Here is a 21980-nt window from a genome sequence, read left to right on the forward strand (position 1 = left end):
TAGAAGAGATTTTAAAAAGAACAGCTTTCCTCACAGAGCAATAGACAGTTGGAACAAGTTATATGAGAAAGTGGTGTGTGCAAAAACAATACATGAATTTAAAAATAGTTTAGATAAAATGAGATATGAAGACGGGACCCCACGAGCATAGCTCCCCTTCCCGTAAAATACAACTAGGTAAATACAACTAGGTAAATACACTTTCAACGAACGGACGGCTTGAAGAACGCTCTGAAGAAAAGTGCAGATTGTGGATACCAACGCAAAGAGAAGTGCCTTTTTGTATTTGCAGGGGGGGGGAAATTGCTCGTGGAGTAGTGGGAAAGTAAGTAAGCGCTTGGAAAGAAATTGAACATACAAAAATGCTAGATGACACAAGAAAATCACTCAATGAGATACTAATGGGTAAGGGTAATCTGGTAGTTATGGGGGACTTCAATTGCAAAGAAATTTGTTGGGACAGCATGACAGTGCAAGGAGGAGATGACTCGTGGGGCAATGTACTGCTAGATATGACCATGGAGTACACAATGACCCAATGGGTCCATGAAAACACAAGGTACAGAAATAATGAAGAGCCATCGAAACTAGATCTAATATTTACAACAGAGCCTGAAATAGTGCATAAAGTCCAGTATGAGACACCAATTGGAAAGAGTGACCATGTACTCATCGAAACTATACTAAAGGAAGAAATAGACATAGAGAGGAACGAAAAGCATAGGAAAGGAAGACTGAGGTACAACAAAACAGACTTTACAAAACTAAAGACATTCTTCCGGAATGCAAACTGGGAAATATTTTACAGGGAAGAAACAGCAGTGGAAGAGAAATGGAATATATTGATGGAAAACTACAATGAAGGGGTAAACAGGCATGTACCAAGACAAAAGCGAGAGAGAGAGTACATTAAATGTTGGTTCAACAAAAGATGCAGTGAGGCAAAAGACAGAAGGGACAAAGCTTGGAAAAAGTGGAGAAAAGACAAAAAACAAAGCAAATGGCAAATTTATGTTAACTATAGAAATGAGTATGTTAATGTGAGAAGAGAGGAGAAAAGGAACCATGAGAAGGATATTATAGACAAATGCAAAGAGCAACCCAAACTATTCTATCGGTATGTGAATGGTAAACTTAAAAACAAACAGGAATTGGTGAAACTATGCCAAGGAAACATAGAATACACAGAAGATTTAGAGATGGCCGAAGTCATGAACAATCACTTTAAATCTGTTTTCACCAGAGAGAAAATACCGAATTGTGACATAGACAAGAAATCTCCCCTCATGAATGAGTTTACAGCATCACTAAAGGAAATATCAGAACATTTATCAAGGCTGGATGTCAGAAAATCACATGGCCCGGACGGTATTGCAAATTGGATTCTAAAGGAGTGCAAAGAAGAACTAACAGACAAAATACACATCTTAATAAACAGCTCACTCAAAGAAGGAAAGATACCCGAGGACTGGAAAAACGCTAACATTGTACCAATACACAAAGGAGGAAACAAAGAAGAACCCACCAACTATAGGCCAGTATCACTAACAAGCACCATTGCCAAAATTTGTGAGAAAATAATCAAGAATAGATGGGTAAAACATCTGGAAGACAATGACATATTAAACCCAAGACAATTCGGATTCAGACAAGGAAGATCATGCTCCACAAACTTAATATGCTTTTACTCAAGACTAATAGACATAGTGCAAGAAAGAAATGGATGGGCTGATTGTGCATTCCTAGACTTGCAAAAAGCCTTTGACAAAGTACCACACAGAAAACTACTAAAAAAACTGGAACACATAGGAGGAATACAGGGAAACCTACTAAAATGGATAGAGGACTTTCTGACTGGTAGAAAGATGAGAGTAGTGCTCAGAGAAAAATATTCAGACTGGAAAGAGGTGATCAGTGGAGTACCGCAAGGATCTGTGCTGGCACCAATAATGTTTGCTATCTATATGAATGACATGGATGAGGACGTGAACTGCTACATGAGCTTCTTTGCCGATGACGCCAAACTGCTAAGGAAAATAGAAACTGATGAGGACTGTGAAGCACTGCAAGAAGACCTAAATAGGGTATGGAACTGGAGTCAGAAATGGGAAGTGGACTTTAATACGAAGAAGTGTAGCATAATGGAGTTTGGAAAAAGCAAAAACAGAATATCAGGAAAATATACAATTGGAACCAAAGAAGTAAAGAAAGTAGGATCCGAAAAAGATTTGGGAGTAATTATCACGAACGACTTGTCCTATGATATACAGATTAACAAAATTGTCGGGGAGACTTACAACTTGCTAAGATCAATAAAAGTGGCGTTTACATACTTGGACGAAGACATGATGAAAAAAATATTGGTTACATTGATAAGGCCTAGATTAGAGTATGCAGCGACATTGTGGTCCCCCAGTACCAAAAAGAATATAAAGAAAATAGAAAGAATCCAAAGAGCAGCTACAAAAATGGCACCTGCACTTGCAAACCTATCATACGAAGAGAGATTGGCTAAACTGGAGTTACCGACACTGGAGCAAAGAAGAGAGAGAGGTGACCTATTGACCATCTACAGAATCATGAAAGGCACAGAGGTACTCGATAGTGAGAACTTACTTAACTGGGACAAAAGAAACACAAGAGGACATGGAAAGAAAATAAAAAAACATAGCTATAGAAGAGAACTGAAGAAAAACAGTTTTCCTCATAGAGTTTTGGACACTTGGAACAAACTGGACAATGAAATAGTATGCGCAAAAACCATTCATGAGTTTAAAAACAAACTAGACACTGCAAGATACAAAGGCGGGACAACACGAGCATAGCTCCCCTTCCCGCAAAATACAACTAGGTAAATACAACTAGGTAAATACATACATACAGTTTTCGGTATTTAATATGGAAAGTCAGCATACGCGGTAATTTCAGGAACCTAACCCCGCGTTATTTGAGGGACTCCTGTATCTATTTATCTCCCCCTTATAGGGGAGTTAGCCAAGTCAAAAAGCTCATATCCACTCCCACCCTTTCCACTTCTATGGATAAAAGTTGAATTTGTCCAAGCATCCGACCGTCGAGTGATTGTTTAGTTGTTACTCTCGCTGCTACAGACTCATGGTGCTCAGGTCGGCTGTTATTTTTGCGGGCATTTCAGCATTTGTTCACTTTTGGCCTTTGGTGGTTATTTCTCCTCAACTCTGCTGTGTCGTTTATTATGCTTTATTGTACCGTAAATAAGCGAAAATGTTTCAAACCAATGATTTATTTATTTCTTTATTTACTTTTTTAGTGTACGTCTAAATACAGTCGAACCTCGAAAGCCCGGACTAATTGGGGGGAAGTGTGGTCAGGTCATGCCAAAAGTCCGGTCATCGAAAATATCGCCCGAACACCCGTAGATTTTCGTAGCGGTATAAGTATAGGTAATGTATGATATGGCATAGAAACATAAGAATAATACTCTAACACTGTAATAATAATATAATACTAATAATTCTGTAATAATAACTGTAATACAGTCATACTGTTTATACAGTGTACTGTACTGTATTTCTTATTACGTACACTGTAAATATCAGAAGGTATGCATGCGGGACAGTGGTGGCGGCCAGGGTTGCCGCGTTTTCTACACTGCCGTGTAGAATGGGAGTGTTGCCATACCGGGGCATACATTTTTCTCAGGCGTGTGCAGACTTTCATAGCAAGATATACTTGTCAAACTTTGACAAAATGTTGGTTCTAGTTTTTTTATTCTTGAATGTATATAAGGCCCCCATGCCCTAACGTATTCAGTAAGATATAGTTTTTTTTTATATTATTATCGCTAAAAGAAAACTGAAACTTTAGCGTAGAATTTTTTCTACACGGTAAAAACGTATCTTTTGGGGTATAATATTTTATAAGTAACACAATTATCAATAAAAGTCATATTTTGATGTACCATTTATTATTTGATAACTAGTTCTATGATTTTTAAACAAAAGTTTGAGTTTTTGAACGTTTTTAACAGCCCGCTGATATGTAGAAAAAATTTCCTCAAGTCCTTGTGCAGTTGCCACATGCCGCTACTTTACTACGTTTTGGTACAAAATTCTACGAAACGGCAGCCCTGGTGGCAGCTTGACTAGGCCGTTTGAGTACACGAGTATGGCCGTTGTTGCCACCTACCGGACAAATAGGGAACTTTGCTTGAAAAGTCCGCCCTTTGTTCATTTCGACCGGTCATACGAGGGTCCGAGCATTCGGGGTCCGGGCTTTCGAGGTTTGACTGTATCTGCCTTTTTCAAACATCTGATCTAGGGTAGGTCCCACCAAGGTTGGATAAAAGGAATTTTACTATATATTGTGGTATATAGGACAACTCGATGTACAAGACAACCCCCAAGAGCTTGTGAGGTTGTTAATGGGTTTAAAGACAGGTGGCAGAAATATTTCTGCACTTCATCTCAAAGGTGAAACATATAGGATATATATTTACTTGTAGAAAGAACAGATGTTGAGTAACTTCCTGGACAAGTTCTTCACTCACACCCTCAGGGTAAAATTTAGCCAGGAACACAAATGGAACTGGAGACCTTTTGGGGATGTCCTGGTCTTGTACCTGAAAGCAAAAAGAAACACAAAATAAACTGAAAAACAAAGATTACTATTTCATTTGCAGCTAAATTCCTCCAATTTACAGTCACCTCAACCTATTCAGTTTTCCAATCTTATTGCAATCATCTGTACAATAACTGAGACTGTATTGTAAAATATACAAAAATTTTCTTACCTTTTTCTCGAGTTTGAGCCATGCTATGTATCCTTTGCTGTCTTCAAACTGAAGCCCAAAGTACCAAGTTTCCCGAAGACCAATAGTACGGCACACCAACTCAAACAAATCTCGTCCAGTCGCTCGCCATGGTAAATTAAACTCAAGTTCTGCATCAAGAGTCAGGATCTTAACAGGGAAGGACTTGCCACCACCCTTTCCCCTGAATAAATCCTTAAATGGCATCTTCTTCCTGAAAAATAAACATGCATTCAAAGTAAAACTTATAATACCATATTCACTGCCTATTCAATTTAATTTTTAATTCCAGCAGAGAGGTAGCTAGGCACAAGTGAAAGAAATCCTTTTCCCCTTTCACTCAGAGCTCGTTCATCCCTTTCAATTCTTCCCGTTTTAAACCAAGAGAAACACTGCACCACATTCCCTCCCAAGCAATGCTGCTCATTCACCCCTGGTACAAACCCCTCAATGAACATGTTATCACCTAAACCAGCTCACCTTACCCATGCACATTTTCACTTGTTCAACAACCTAATCATGAACCTTTAGTTTCACTCACTTTATTTAACCAACTTTTCCTTGGTCTATCCCTTGCCCTCACGCTTGACACTACCAATCTATGAATGTTCCAAGGATACCTGCTTTCATCCATTTTCAATCATTACCAAATCACTTCACGTTGGGTTGTATTACCTTTCTTCATAACCTCACAACTGTTCCAGCTCCCATGAATTCTATCATTCCATACTTTATTACATTTTATAACTCCATAGAAAGTACTCAGGTATCTCGTTTCCTCTGCCTCCATATGATTTTTCTCTCAACAACACCTCACTCTCATGCATAACAGCTGACACAATTACTGCTTTATTCACTCCTATCCTTTTTCACACAGCTCTCAAGCTACCTTCTAACTTCACCCTCTCCTTCACTATGGACAATCTCTTCCTTCATTCATCCACTATCATGGAAAGTATATCAATTCCTTGTTATCTTTAGCTATCTGTTCCATTCTCTCCCATTCAACTGTACATCAACTTTGTGCCCTCGCCCTTATTCTTGGATACCACCCCATAACTTTCTTCTTGGATATATTAATTTTGTTTTCTCCTACAACAAACTTAACCAAACTCACCATCTTTTGCAAGCTCTCCTCTGCATGAATGTCACATAAATCCTTCTATTCAAGAAGACTTTCTTAATCCCTTTAAATTTACTTGTACATTTTTTTATTTTTTTTTTCTTGATATTTGTAGCATGCTAAAAGTTGTCATAAAGACATGTGAATGTATGGTATCACCATTTTCAATAGCAAATAACAGAAAAATGTAAAAGCAGTTTGCAAGTCTTATACCCAACAGCAATTATACCCAATTTGGGGGTGGGTAACAGTTTTAAAGATGACAGTAAACCTAAATGGAAGAGGTAGCAGTGTTTGAGTATCTTAAGTTGGATATAGTATCAGAAAGACAGGAAACAAGTGATGTATTATAAAGGAAGCAAGGAGAGCAACTAGTACCATAAACAAAACCTCCAAATCTAGTTCATGGTCATAAGAATTCCAACTTAACTATGTGATGTAACATTTTTATTATAACAACACTTACACAGTCTAAGTAAATTGTGATATTACAGCCTTACCTTTTGTACTGCTGAATTCCTTTTATACAAGCAGTTTGAAAAGAAATAATGTAATTCAGTGGTTTATAGCATTACAAACTATTATCAAAGAAATTTCCAATCAAACTGAAAGATTTCTTGTATTTTTTCCACATGGTTCCTACTTTCCATAATAAGTGATCTTACATTCATTACCTATACATCTTTCAAAGCTGAGCCTTTCAGAAGGCAGCTTTACAAGCTTTTAATTTAAGCACATAACTGAAGAGTCACTCCTCAAAATTGCTTTGATTTGGAATATACAAATCCAACACTGACAACTTCAATAACAATAACCATTAGGCATCACTTCTTATCTGGCTGGTATCCCTACTAGTGATTTAGCCAATATTTCATAGGGTGATAAGCTGTGTACAATTGACCATGTAGTTCAGAAAAATAATATACCATATTTTTCAGTGTATCAGGCACACCGATGATAGAGGCATACCCTTCCAAGGCCTCTAGCAAATCCATAGAAGAGGCACACCTTTGTACAAGGTGCAGGGACAATACTAATCTAGTTTCCATGCCAGGACATAAAATATCTGACAATATCAGCTGATCAGCCAGTATCATCATCACAGAAAAATTAACCACACTTAGCATACATACTGGTAAGCGCTAGTCCTAAAGCCTATTCTTGATTGCTGTTGTCTTCCTTACTAAGACAGCCATTGAAATACTCATCTTTTGTGTCATCCCAAAACATATTGTTATGCAGTTCAGCTAGCTCTGGTATAATCATATCCATTATGCAACTGTCAACATTACTATCCGAATCTACATATTGCACATTATCAAATTCTGGCAAGGTTATTCTTCTTGGACACAGGAGGCAGCTCGAGTGTTCTTGGATTTTGACTTGTTCTTGATTCTTGAGTTGTACATGCCTGTCGACTTCATGATATGCTGACCCAGGTCCCAAACCCCATTATTTATGGGCCAAATATGTATTTCCTCACAGATGAATGTGGTGCACTAGCTGCTCATTGGCTAGAAACCCAAACTACTGAAATTTAGGTATCAAGATGACTGACTCGTTTGCAGTAATATATAAGGCAGCCAACAGACAGCGAAGACAGAGAGAGAGATAAACTGAAGAGAAGACGAGTCCCAAGAAGAGATAAGAAAATGCCACAGTTGTCATCTGAATATTAAATAGATTACTACTCATCATTTCAACACTTTCCACTTTCCTTGTGTTTCCCTAATGTCTACAAGAATTTTCCTGATGGAGAAGTTATCATACATCTAACTCCCAACTATTCAATCTCACTGAGATGGCGATGAACAATCATTCCCAACATCTTTGCCTAATGAATCTTCATTCAGCCAGCATAAAGGCTCACTATCCCATGCCTAATGAGTCTTGATTCAACCAACATCAAGGCTCACTATCCCATCTCCTTTACTTCCTGCCTTCATCATGGAGTAGCTGGCTGCTCATCATGACTCCCCTACAGGAATAATCTCTTCAGTTTGCCCACCAGTTCCAGTGTACAAATCTTGAGACCTGTGCTACGAGTATTTGATGGTAAATAGGTTGCCAGTCTGTCCTTTTTATAGGTGTTTCTAAGATATTTTTTATTTGATAATATATACAGTTCACTGTGAAAATCTGTAATTACTCTATAATTAACTTGTGCTTTTCCGTGTTTCTTTACTAGTTATTTATTTTTTCAAGTGTTGTGTCATTTCCTTGTTAATAATCAAATAATTCTAACAAATTTTTGACACATACAAAAAAAAAATTCTTCATGGGGTTAATGATAGTCAAAATCCATATACAAGGTGCACTGGTGTATGAGGCACACCCCTCATTTTCAGCCCATTTCCAGATAAAAAAAAAAGCCACGCCTCTTACACCAAAAAATATGGTATGTATAATTGCTAATTCATGCTAGAGAAACAATATGCTAATAAAATTTTACACTGTAAGATAACATCGTTATGAGATGTGCATATGACATGTCCAGATATAAAAACCAGGTTGATTCTGCTTCTGAAGTAAAAACAATCCTACAGGTATATTTACTATCCAGATGAACAAAATTACAAATGTAGCAAATTGTGCTAATTTATTAGCCATCATGAGATACAAAAATATTTATATATAATTCTAAAGGAACTTTATTTTTATCAGACTTCTGAGGCTTCAGTTACAGGTGCAAATATTCTCTACTATTTAATTCTGTCTTTGATGCAGAGGGACTACAGCAGAACAATTTATATTTGTACAATGGGTGGGGCTCCTGCCAAGCTGGGAAGTCAAAATTTAAAACAAGAATGAAAGCAGTGGACAGTCAGGCAAAATATCTGCACTGTATGATACACAGTGAAGCTTCAGCATCTAAGACACTACTTAATGAACTAAAAAAGCTGTTTGATACCACAGTAAAGATGGTTGATTTTGTACAGTAAAGGGATGTCAACACTTCTGTTTTCATTTTTGTGCTCAAGATTTAAATTCTGCTCATGAAACATTTTTGCACCATATAAAAGTTCCTTAATTATCTTAGGAAAATGCTGTATTTTTTTTAACTAAAAGCAGAGCTGAAGCAGTTCTTCAGTACAGGAATTTCAGATATATTATGCAAAGTTAAATAAACTAAAGTGGATCACTCCCATTACCTATCTTGTTGGCATATTTACTCACCTAAATACTGTATTCTCAACAAAGGGATGATGTCAATGACTGCTAATAAACTGAGGAGTTTTCTAATAAAAATTGAACAGTGGCTAGCAAAAGTGAGGAAAGGACTTTTGTTTCAGACAATTGCTAACAGGCAAGACACCTTTAAGGCAGATCAGGTGGCAGATTTAAAAGGGGAACACCTTTCCTCATTGCAAAATGAACTACAGAGACATTTTCCCAAGATGTTTGAAGTGAATTTAAACCCAATTACAATTTTTTTTCATACAGACATTGCTTCAAGAATTTATTGGGTATGTGGATGATTGTTGTGACCACAATCTCTTTGAGAAATAACTCCCCATTAAATTGAACAGAAGGCTGTTTACTCTTTTATGGTTCTCATCATCATATTTGTGTGAATCCAGATTTTCCAACTTACTTGTCATGAAATCTAAATTACCAGTAAGGTCTAAGGGGTTTGAGGGAACAGACTTTTGTTATGCCTTAACTAAATCTGCCCCTTGGCTGTCTAAATTAGTAGATCAAAAGCAACACCAGCCCATCTTGTTAATTCATTTTGCAGTTCAGGTACCAAGAAGATAATATTATACAACAAGATGAGAACTAACAGTTGCAGTTTTCCTCTAGTTCTGCTGCACTTTAACTATGAATCTTTCACATAATTTCTAATTACTGTATATGCTACAGAGGCACATTATCAAATAGTTATACAGTTACACATTTACTAAAGTTATTCATAGGCATACATAACTATTATTCTATACATATTTTTTTCCTCATTACGGGGTACATGGATAACATACTTATGGAGGGACAAAAGCTGAAAATTAATTTCAAAGTTTCCATCAACAGCCTATTGTAAAGCTAAAATTGTCTGTTTATGTATCTATATACTAGGTTTTGAATAGAATTAACTATTTCAAGCAATGTAAGAACTCATGGATAAATGCAAACCAAAGACTTGCATTTTGTAAACAGTATCTGTGATGCAATTCTAAAACAAGTGTTGAACCATCTAGTTTACTTTATTTCACATGCTGGTGGTCTTACTCGTATTGGCAGCATGTCGTCGATGAGATGTGCAAGAGGTAAACCAAGCCATGGTTGTCTAAGCATTGAACAGCAGCACAACACCAAGCAGATGTCCCCTCTTGAAAGCCACATGACACACTGAGAAGTGCTCAGGCTTATCTTCATACATGTTGCTTGAAGCCATACAAGTTAAACATTTCAAGTCCACAAGTAACATTTTTGTTTTTCCATTCCTATTTATAGAATATGAATATGAAGAATCTATATAATGGCAAATATATACTTGCCATTGGCAGTAAAATGTTATAAAGTACAAAAAGAATAATTATCCAGTAAAATATAACATAAATGTAGCATTACTGTTACTGATCAAATATCTAAACTAAAATGTCTAAATGGGGGCAATGACTACATAAGTTTTATGCACTCAATAGTTTAGGGACTTCAATGACACCCCTATGGACCAGAGTTACACTAGATTATATTATACATCATAACTGATGACTAATTTTGACTCATAGAAAATGCTGTTGCTTTTAACTTCTACTATCCTTCCTTCAATTTCTCCTTTGCCACTTCAATGACTCTACCTATTCATTTTTCCTTAGCATCTTATGACAGGAGACAAGAATACTGTCACAATGTTCCCTGCATGACATAAAAGATAAAAAATAAGACAAGACAAAAGACCCTTTCTTTTTCTTTTTCCCACACGAATCAAGCCAAAAGTATGCTATGATTAAGTATGCATCAGTCTGCCTAATCTTCCTCTAAGGAAAATGCAACATTTGTTAACCAATCAATCCATTGTCCAAGGTCTCTTTCTTTTGAAGGAAACCCATGGCCCCCAGGTATTGGACAAGAGCCACTGGATTGGCCCGTAATTCACTCATGGAAGAGATACAGAGTTGCTATAGATAAGACTAGAATGGGGTAATGTAGGATGAGGTACTCAATGTCTCCTTTGTGGTGATTGCATTTTGGGGTGATATACTTCTGTGCCCAAGCTTATTCTACATTGATATAATTTTAAAACTGGATGGTGACCTGAACATAGTCATGCTAGTGAAGTTCTTGTTTACTGTAGGAAGAATTTCTATGTACAGCTGATACTTGAATGAGTTTGGTGAAGAAGGGAATTTAGTGGTTCATCTTGGAGTGATTGATTTATGATCTATGTGTGTATAATCATGTATGGATGTACAGCATAGTACAAGTGGTAGGTTGTTATAGATGTTTGAGTAGTACACTGCTGTTTTTTTGTTTTTATTCAGTGTCATAATTGTGTTATGTAATGGGATGGATGGATAGGATTGAGGTATCCTGCATAGAACTGTGTACCTATCATTTTTGTGTGGTTCTATGGGGAGGATTTTTGTTTCTGTGTGATGACTTATTGGGGTAGTGTAAGTGCATCCTGTTATCATTCTTAATACAGGTAAACGTCGACTTACGATGGCATTAGGTTTCGATAGAGCCATCGTAAGACGATTTCATCGTAAGTCGATCCCCAATTTGTGTATCACTGTTCCGTGGTCACTGTACCTAGCCTACCTGTATATTAACCACCAGAGATACTGAATATAGCCTATTAAACATGTACAGTAGTTTATTTAATTATTTTTATCCTTTTTACCATATTCAAACACTATAATATGTATTTTCAGTACGGACTTAAATCTCGCGGGCAGCAGCCAATGCCAGCCGTACGACGTGACGTAATAATACTCGCATCATAAAATATAGTCACCGCTTATATCGATCGTTCTCTCTTTCACCCGCGAATTTTGAAAACCACAGAGAATGGGATTCAAGGCACATTTGAGAGAATGTAAAAACACAGGGGCGACTACAATAAATATAAACAAGACGCCGATATGGCAGCGTCGCGAATCCACTTGCTCCTCATGACGCCTACGTGTGCGGCACCGTATGGAAGGGGTTAAATTATCATATCGTCGTCGTCATCGTAAAGTCGAACAATCGTAAGTCGCGGCCATCGTAAGTCGACGTTTACCTGTACTTTGTTTTGCATAATTTCTACAGTGTATGTCTTTACTTTCTTGATTATAGGGAGCCATGCCAGGGAGGCATAGTTGAGTGTAGTTCTTATAAACTACTTACAATCTCAGAGCTTATTTCTATTAAAACTTGTACTGATATTTGTTCATTCACCTAACCACCATAAATGATATTTGCTTCACTACAGGTGTCTACAACCAAATCCCCCCATCCATTTTTTTCATTCTCAGTCTTTCTCTCTAACTCAGTCCATCCACTTGTTTTCCACATTCTTTTTGTTAATATTTTCCTCATTCATTCTTTTCACATACTGAAACCACCTTAGCCCTCAGCATGGAAATATGATAGCTACATTCTCATCACTCACCAAAGAAACAAAGAAAAATGAAGAGGAATGGTAATAGATAAACTTAAGGGTGGTCAGCAAAATTATTTAAAAATGTTTCTTTGATTGTGGGAACCATGTTATAGAAAGTCGATCATATGAACTGTTCATATACAGTGATTAGTGTTTGTATATTGTGATTAAAGTGTCTGCTGGCCAGAACCTATGCTTGCTACCAATCTTATAATTATTTTCTTCTAGGCTTTTGCTGTCAGGTACTTGATGTGTGAGCTGAAGACCATGTGTATAAAGCTTTTGAGCCTTAGTCCAAAGGAAAAAATTGGACATTCAACTTGACTGTTTCTTTGATTCATGGTTGTCTGATAGGAGTAACAGCACAGTTTGCCCTGGTATGTTTCAGCATTTTTGGTAGCTGTTTTGTAGTTGTTCCATTGGGCTATAATTTTCAGGTCATCTGCATTGATGAGAGCTTTGATAACATTCTCTGAATTTTAAGTGGGGAGGTCACTCATGAAGAGGTTAAACAGTAGGAGATAGTATTGCACCTTGGGGAACTCCCATTGTACAACTGATCACTAACACATGGATGTTCTGGGATATTCCACTTTCTTCCAGCTTTGAAATTTGTTAACTATTTCTTCTTCTTGTGAATATCAGTGTATACATTTTTGTAGGATATATCTTGGCATCATGTCAAAAATATCATTTATGTTTATTGCCACTATTACCTTTTTTTACTGGACAGGCAAAAAGAAAGCTGTGTTAGAGATTAATTTTGCCCAAAGTACTGCATGGAGCAGAATGAATAAAGGAGCCTAAACATGAGTGAAATCAAGTGTTTGGGAAGTATGATAGGTGTTACAAAGATGGATAAAGAAACATGGAGGTAAGACAAAGAGCAGGAGTGGAAAAAAAGCTGTTGAATAAAGTAAATAAAGGATTGCCAAGATGGTTTGGGAATAACGAGAGAATGGGTGAAGAAAAACTAGTAAAAATAGTGTGGAAAGCAGATGTGGATGAAGTAAACCTGAGGCCAGACCAACAGTTACAGGGCATTTCACTACCAACCATTTCGCTACATTGTTTCGGTCATTTTGCTACATTGTTCGGCTGTTTCACTATATTTCACTACAATGTTTTTTTTGCATTTGTGATCTGAATATGATAAAAAATGCAATGTGTGCAGGTTTATAAAGTAACTTTGTAGGTAACAGAAGAATTTGCCTAATGAGGCAATTTGGCAATAGATAAAATAGATTTATTGGGCCTTGTTTAATAGAATCGTCAGGCAGATTATCCAGCAGATAAATATGAAAGTGACTTCATGCACATTACTATTAGAATGCCCATTCATTTCACACATGACATTCTACATTTGTCTGCAAAGTTACTTTATAATCCTGCATACATCATATTCTTATATTTGGATAACAAATGTGAAAAAAGTGTAGCAAAACAACCGAACAATGTAGTGAAATGACCAAAAAATGTAGTGAAATGACTAAACAATGTAAAGAAATGACCATGTAGTGAAACAACCAGATACCAGACCAACAATGACTTGGGTGGATGGGATGAAGTAAATACAATGTTTGTCAAGCAAAGAGGAGAGTGCAAAAGAGAGTGAATGGAAAGTAGAAAGTGAAGAAATAACACAGCTCAAAAGAATATTCTTATCTACTCATTATTATCATTACTACTATATTTTTTCACTGTATTGCCTTTGACTCAAGTGGTATGGTTATGATGGTAATGGTTGAGATGAGGGGTAACTTTCATGTATGAGGCATTGTAATGAAAAGGATGATAAATAGGTTTTGGCTGGGTGTAGAATGGGTATATACTTTGATTTGGCACACCCTTTTTAACCACTTCAGTATGATGATGCCTATGTAGGCATCATGAGGCATGAGTGGGTACACAAGGATGCTGGCATCAGCATTTTTATTATATATTTTTTTGTAGTTGTATATGAGTTACCCCTGGATTCTGTGAACTGGCCTGATCACATTTTCTGTGTTTATTATTACTCAGAGTAAAAGAGAATGAGTAATACAACACTGACTTTATATTTTATAATGTGAGTAGTGTGATGCATCATACATATGGCAGCCAATACTGAGCACAGGAATTTGACTCATACTGAAGTGGTTAAGGGGGAAAAGGCTTTCTGGCATGACTGCATATTAAGCCATAATTAGGTTAGTTAAATAGGTCAGAATATATTTTGCCAAATATTAGCTAGGATATTTTTAAATAGATACTGGATTCTATTCTAATGGCAATATTGATTAAACATAGTGATTATGGTTATCATGGTAGCAGGAAAAATATGTGTGCCTTGTTTATACTTTTGGCAGATTTTTTTTTTTTTAAAGAAACCACAACAGCAATGGTTGGAATGTTGTGGCTAAAATTAACTACCCTAATCTTGTTCTAAACTAACCAAGCAGTTCAACAAAGGAAAAACATTTTTGTCCAATCATGAATGAGAGGAAATGCCACCTAAGATTGCCCAACAGACCATAATCACCATACTGTGAAACCCGCAGAAAGATCTAAAATCAACAAGCGGTGAAAATCACAATGTAAAAATATATACATAATAATAATACTAATATAATGCATGAAAATTATTGGATAAATATCTTTTCAAAAGAAAATGTCTGCAAAGCATTTTCCAAATTCTTAACAAAACTTTAAGAGGTCGAATTGATTGTGAGTAATTTACAAATATTTTCAATGGAGATGAAAGTTTTTGAACAAGTATTAATAATAAAAATAATAATAATTTTATTTGGCATTGAAACAATATACATGAAGTGCAGATAATGAAAAGAACACATAGTTCAAAATATAAATTACAATTGCTAAGGAGAATACAAAAAAGCATGTAAGCTTATTTCCATTGTGGTGTAAATGTAAGATACATAAAAAAGGCAGAGCTGCAGGGTAAAAAAACTTTTACAGACTAGATTAACTTAGATCACTAGGACGGGATAGGATTAATATTACCAAATGTTGGCTATGATTTACTGATCAAAAGTACACTGTTTACATATTTAATTAGTGGGCATTTCATCATAACAGCACTGACACTTTCATCTAAATTTTCCAGATTATTTTCCCTCAGACTTCATTATCCTAATAATTAACCATAAAATAAGTTCAAATACATTGGAGCTCCTGCATTACATTCTTATTGCAACAAATAAATTGTCATATTTGATCATTCATTCAATGACAAGTCAAGTGCTGAAAACCAACAATTTACTAATTACCTAATAAAAAATATTTAACATGTAAGTTCCCTATTTCCTTAAAAATAATCTTTTCACAGTCACTAAAGTCAAAATAATTAATGTTACAAAATTATATGCATGATGATAATATGAAGGAACGTAAACAAATAAATAACTTATCCTCCAGAGAACTAGTTACTAGCAGCAGACGGGCAGTCAAAGAAAAATTCCCAATGTAGTAACCGTATTTAGTCTTCAATATTACTCTACCAGGATACTCCATGCCAAATCATCTACCTCAGTAAATACCTCTTCAGTTTTCCGAAATCTCATTGTGACAATTGTAGGTGATATATACATATAATTTTGCTCACCGTATTCTTCGTCTACGAAGGCCCTCTCATGGTGAATGCTAACAGTTGATTGTTTGTTTACCAGGGCATTCGCTTATTCAAACAGACAAAATAATTTGGGTATCGTATATTTCAATCAAACTGTCGTAATGTAAGTTTTTGTATAAACAAATAAATATCCACGTCAGATTCAATCTCAGTGAGTCATGTCTGAACCCTTAGTATTTATCCTATGGCAACAAACAATACACGAATATAGATGCTGGTCAAATATCCTGCAAACACGTTTTCTCTAGATTTTCTGCATATATTAATTCATTGTAATATACAGTAAGGAACTGCGGATCTGGGGTTTCGTATCTTTTTCTCCAACTATCATACTTAGACTTGATTTGGTTATGATTTCATATTCGGATCCACCATCATCAAAATTAGTCCACCACCATCTGAATTAGTCCACCATCATCTAAATTAGTCCAGGCCTATATACGGAAAGTTAATTCTAATTTAGATTCTTCTGGCATACATTCTTTAAATTTTCCCCCATAATGTCGCGATGTCCTCCTGTTAGTTTTACCTTTTTCATTTCATGATTTGAACACTTTTCCTCCTTTCTTTCAATGATTAGTCTATCAGGTATAATGTTCTTAGTATCTCTGTATATTTTGTTTGTAATGCTAGAAAACAACTGTTGTTCAGGGGCGCCCGCAAGAATTTTTGTAGGGGGAAGGCGCAAAATTTAATATGTTATACATATATGGTCAATGGTATAAGATTATGTTAAGATACACATTTCAAATTGGCCGCATAGACATATATTTACATTATCTACATGAGTTACAGTTTGACTTTCATTAATCATGCACTGGTATACTATAACGAAAAAATAACGAAACTATACGTAATGACCGACAAAGTTTCAAACAATTGTTAATCTCTTATTTTCTCTATTTTTGTATATACGATTCACTCTGTAAGAAGACAATACTACGCACGTATATTCTAATATAGTTTGGATTAAACAATATATTATTTTTTGCCTTCTTTTCTATGTAATGAAAAAATTGTATTCCTCAATAGATTTTGATGGTACGTCTTGTGCCTTTGCAACCAACTCATTTTACAATGAATAATTAAGTGAAGGACTTTTTGACATTATACTTATTTCCAATCCTATAAATAAATTAATTTATTTATATATTTATTCATCTATTGATTTATTTGTTTATATATTAATTTATTTACTTATCCATTTATCTGTCTGGTGGCGGAATCGGAACCATGCGGGTACCACATTCGCTTAGTTTTGTGTTCGAATCCCGCACTTCTCTCCGATTCCCAGCAGTGACTGTTACCCACCTCAACAGTCCAGTCACATAGGGCAAATGTGCCAGCTTCGGTCTCATCTACTCAGCGCCTCCTGGCGTAGGCTCCTCACCTTCTATCTAAATGTTTGTTTAATTATCTATTTAACGTTGGTGCTCTTTATACATACTTGCCACAATAAATTTATATTGCTCAGATATTGTAATTATTAGCATTTCCTTATTTTTTCTCGTGATCTTCGCATCATCTGCAAACATATTAGTGAAGAGCTTGGCGTACCATCTTGCTATTATCAAGAGCAGTACTGACGCGCCGCTGGTCAAAACCAGACTGGCCGTCACACATTTAATTAATATAGGTTTATTGTATAAAATATGTACAGGGATATATACATTAATATACAATGCGGGCAACAGCCCGCCAGTGGGGGAGTTGTCGTGCCCTAGTGGGTGGAAGGTGAGGGCGTGGGGAGGTCAGCGAGGAGGGGGCGCCGCCCTGAGCACCCCAAGCATCACGTCCATGGGCGTGTGGCGGACAAGGAGGGCAGCTCTCGTTGCCCGACTGCTGAGGAGGCTGTCTTCTGCAGGGTGGGCGGGGGTCTGCGGCGCTGGTCGGAGGGCCTCCGTGGCCGGCCAGGACAGTAGGTAGTGCAGCAGCGGGCTGTGCCTTCCGCAGTGATCGCACTGTTGCCCCTGGAAGCCGTCGTACAGCTCCTCCCTGGTGCAGTAGCCCAGCCTGACTCTCTGCAACAGTACGCCGTCCGCCCTGGGTTGTTGCTGGAAGTCGCTCAACGTCTGATATTTGGTGGTGGCGGCGTACCAACCAGCTTGTATTTTTGTTCCTTCTAACTGCCGGTGAGTCTGGTGGGCGCGGTGGGCTGCGGCACGCCTGGCTCGCGCCTTCACGTACGACAGACTAGGTGGCACGTGCCTGGTCACGTGGGGGCGCCAGCGGCTCTTCTTGCAGCAACGTCGGCGGACTCATTGCCTCGCATGCCCACGTGGCTGGGCATCCAGTGCAGCCTTACCCGACGTTCCTGTGCGGCAAGGCTCTGCAGGCTGCCCAGGATGGCGGTGACGAGTCCCACGTTGTCGCTGGGGTACGGCTGCTGGAAGACCTGCCACGCCGTCCTGGAGTCTGTGTGTAGGATCACAGTGGCCTCTTGGCGGCTCTGGGCGTGCTCAAGGGCCAGGTAGATGGCCACGAGCTCCGTCTGCAGGATGGAGCAGTAATCCGGCGTCCTCTCGAGCAATTCGGTCCCAGCAGTGATGGCAGCGGCGCCCGTCTTGCCACTTTCGGGGTCGACCGAGCCGTCGGTGTAGTGTATGGCACCACCCGGCTCAGACACCCGCGCCACCGCTATGAGGGTGTGATGCCGCAGCTCCTCGGTGGTGCAGAGCGCCTTGCTAGACGGTAGCCGGGTGGTGGAGAACTCTGCTGTGAGGGGCTCCCACGGGGGTGGGGGTCGGGAGGTCGGCGTGTTGCCAACGCCAGCTGTCAATGTGGGCGAGGCTGTGGGTGGCCAGGGTGGACTGGAGTAGCCACGGGTTGTGGTGGAGGACATCGTTCCCTTGCGTCATTGCAAGCCGTAGTCTTCTCTGTGCTACTCCTTCGGAGTCGCGCTGCAGGCCACTATCTGTTCTACTCTCGTGGTGAGTGGCATCAGGAGGGTCTCGTTCTGCATGACGCACGCACTGGTCCATCTCGGAGCTCCCAGCATCGTCCTCATGGCGGTGTTTTGCAGCACCTCGAGCCGCTCCTGTTGGCTACGGGAGAGCGATATGAGGACTGGGGCGCTGTAGTCTACCAGGGAGCGCACTGTAAGTACGAAGTACAGTCGGAGGATGGGTCATGTCATGGATCGCATTACGTTCAGCCTGGCCCCTTTCCTTCAGGTGGGCGGCGTGGGCTGTAAAGGACAGCCACTTGTCAGGCTGTAAGCATACACGTTGGAGGCATCAACCCTCTATGTGCAGAATACACACACAACCACATCGCAAACAAAACTAACACAACTACATGCACAAACAACTACATAAACTTTTTCTTCTACTGAAATTATTTTCTATTAATCCCAGTCTCCAACCCCAAGTCTCCTGCCCATACCTCCAAAGCCACGAAATAATTATCCCTAATCGCCCGGTGGCAGAAGCCCTCTTTTATACACTACTACTATCTTTTCATTTTCTTACTGACATTCTTCCCCCTCCACAAAAACCGCGCGAGCGGGTGGTCTTACCTAGCTAGTCCGTTAGTTCTCTCCAGGGCTCAACTCCAAGCAGCAGTTCTCTACCAAGTTCTCTCCAGGGCTCAACTCCAAGCAGCAGTTCTCTACCAAGTTCTCTCCAGGGCTCAACTCCAAGCAGCAGTTCTCTCCAGGGCTCATCTCCAAGCAGCAGTTCTCTACCAAGTTCTCTCCAGGGCTCAACTCCAAGCAGCAGTTCTCTATGGAGTTCTCTCCCGGGCTCAACTCCAAGCAGCAATTCTTTACCGAGTTCTCTCCCGGGCTCAACTCCAAACAGCAGTTCTCTACCGAGTTATCTCCCGGGCTCAACTCCAAGCAGCAGTTCTCTACCGAGTTCTCCCCCGGGCTCAACTCCAAGCAGCAATTCTCTACCGAGTTCTCTCCAGGGCTCAACTCTAAGCAGCAATTCTCTACCGAGTTCTCTCCCGAGCTCAACTTCAAGCAGCAGTTCTCTACCAAGCTCTCTCCAGGGCTCAACTCCAAGCAGCAATTCTCTATGGAGTTCTCTCCTGGGCTCAACTCCAAGCAGCATTTCTCCCCAACAGGACGCCTCGGGACCAGTTCTCCCCAGCAAGACGCCTCGGGACCAGTTCTCTCAAACAAGTCGCCTCGTTCTCTCCTGTGGCCCTTCGCTCTCGACCACGACGCTTGATGAGGCCCTCACTTAGGACCTTCTCTCTATGAGCCCTCGCCCGTGACCTCCGAGCATATTAACTATTAAATCTTAGAGTTAAGTGTTATTGTGAGTCTCATTTTCCCTGGCTTATCCATACCGAACCAAACCGCGACACGGCAGCCCTGCCCTCTGGATCAGTCACGCAGCGTTCGTTTATGACTAGAAACTTCACAAAAAATAATGATCACATTTAATTTTGACTGTTCCTTCCTTCTGTAACTCCCCTTAAATATTTCAATTACCACTTCTGTGACTCCATCACTTCGGAGTTGGATAGAAGCGCTAGTTATTGTTATACTCCTGCACAAACTCCGAGACCACGGAATAAAGGGCTCACTTGGAAGATGGTTACGCAGCTTTCTAATAGGTAGAACACAACAAGTATCTGTCCAAGGCGAACTGTCCGAGCCCAGTAATGTAAAAAGCGGAGTACCACAAGGATCAGTGCTAGGGCCACTCCTCTTCATTATCCATGTAGGAGATATTGATAAACTGAAATATACCGAAGCATCCTCTTTTGCCGATGACACCAGGCTGAAACGGCAGATAGCAGGCCAAGAAGATGCAGCAAATATTCAGAAGGACCTAAAAGAAATACAAGTTTGGGCAACATCAAACAACATGGTACTGAATGGTGAGAAATTTTAACTTGTACGCTATGGGAGAAATGAAGATCTCAAAAACTCCACGAGCTACAAGTATAACAATCAACCCATCAAAGAAAAAAAGCATGTCAAAGACCTGGGAGTATACATGAGCGATGATGCAACATTCTCACACCACATCAACAAAGTAATAGAAGCAGGAAAAAAATTGAGTGGGTGAGTGCTCAGAACTTTCGACTCCAGAGAAGGGTAGTGCCTGAAGACACTATGGAAGTGTCTGGTAGTCACAAGGCTTGAGTACTGCTGCCAGCTATGGTCTCCCAGCAAAGTACAAGAAATAGCCAACCTAGAAGCTATCCCGCGTTCTTTCACTGCAAAAATTCAGGGAGTGCAGCCCCTAAACTATTGGGAAAGACTAAGCCAGTTAAAACTGTACTCCTTGCAGAGGAGAAGGTGTAGTAGTTTTAGTTCGGAACAACGGCAGGACAAATGAAAATCAACACAAAATATCTAATCTCTTTCTTTTGGTAATTAGCCACAAGGTGCGACACTAGAAGTGTCACATGAGAAATGTAGGTGAAGCTCGGACTAAGGCCACAGCTTAGTGGAGCTTATGGCTGTAGCTGGACGTGGAGCCTAACGTCAGCGAGGCGGTAGCAGATGATGACGGCGAGGCTCGATGGGACGGCTAGAAGATTGGACGAGAAGATGTTGTTGTGTGTGCTGGTCGATACTGTTCTGCCCATCTCGACGAAACGCCGACCTTTTAAGGGAGGCTGGCGGGAACGTGAGGAGCTTTCTAAGTTCCTGATTGGCTGACCGCTGGCTGGCAGGGACACCCTTGCGAACTACGCTTGCCAACTACATGAACTTGAAGATTTATTTGATCAGTGTGTGACGGGTCGTAGGATGCATCACGTCCCTACACCACTCCCCCCGCTCTTCGAAAGCGGGCGTCGAGGAGGATAGGGAGCGACGCGCGCGACGTACTTGAACCGGTCTGGCCTTCGGATCAATCGCCCCGAACGAGTGGTCATGCCGTCA

The 21980-nt window shown here is 39.4% G+C and overlaps 1 protein-coding gene across 1 annotated transcript in view; it reads right to left on the bottom strand.

Moving 5' to 3' along the window:
* Mer (ezrin/radixin/moesin family protein merlin) overlaps positions 1-16150 on the bottom strand; it is a 54972-nt gene extending 38822 nt beyond the window's left edge. Inside the window, exons 1-3 of the mRNA XM_076186643.1 lie at positions 16106-16150; positions 4772-5003; positions 4478-4600 (exon numbers count right to left, since the gene is read on the bottom strand). Of these exons, the coding sequence (XP_076042758.1) occupies positions 4478-4600; positions 4772-4996 (348 nt within the window). The 5' untranslated portion in view covers positions 4997-5003; positions 16106-16150. The remainder of the gene's footprint in view (positions 1-4477; positions 4601-4771; positions 5004-16105) is intronic.
* Positions 16151-21980: the final 5830 nt, after the last annotated feature.

Source organism: Oratosquilla oratoria, chromosome 6 (assembly GCF_046742065.1).
Source record: "Oratosquilla oratoria isolate Oo_2021 chromosome 6, ASM4674206v1, whole genome shotgun sequence".
NCBI classification, from domain to species: domain Eukaryota; kingdom Metazoa; phylum Arthropoda; class Malacostraca; order Stomatopoda; family Squillidae; genus Oratosquilla; species Oratosquilla oratoria.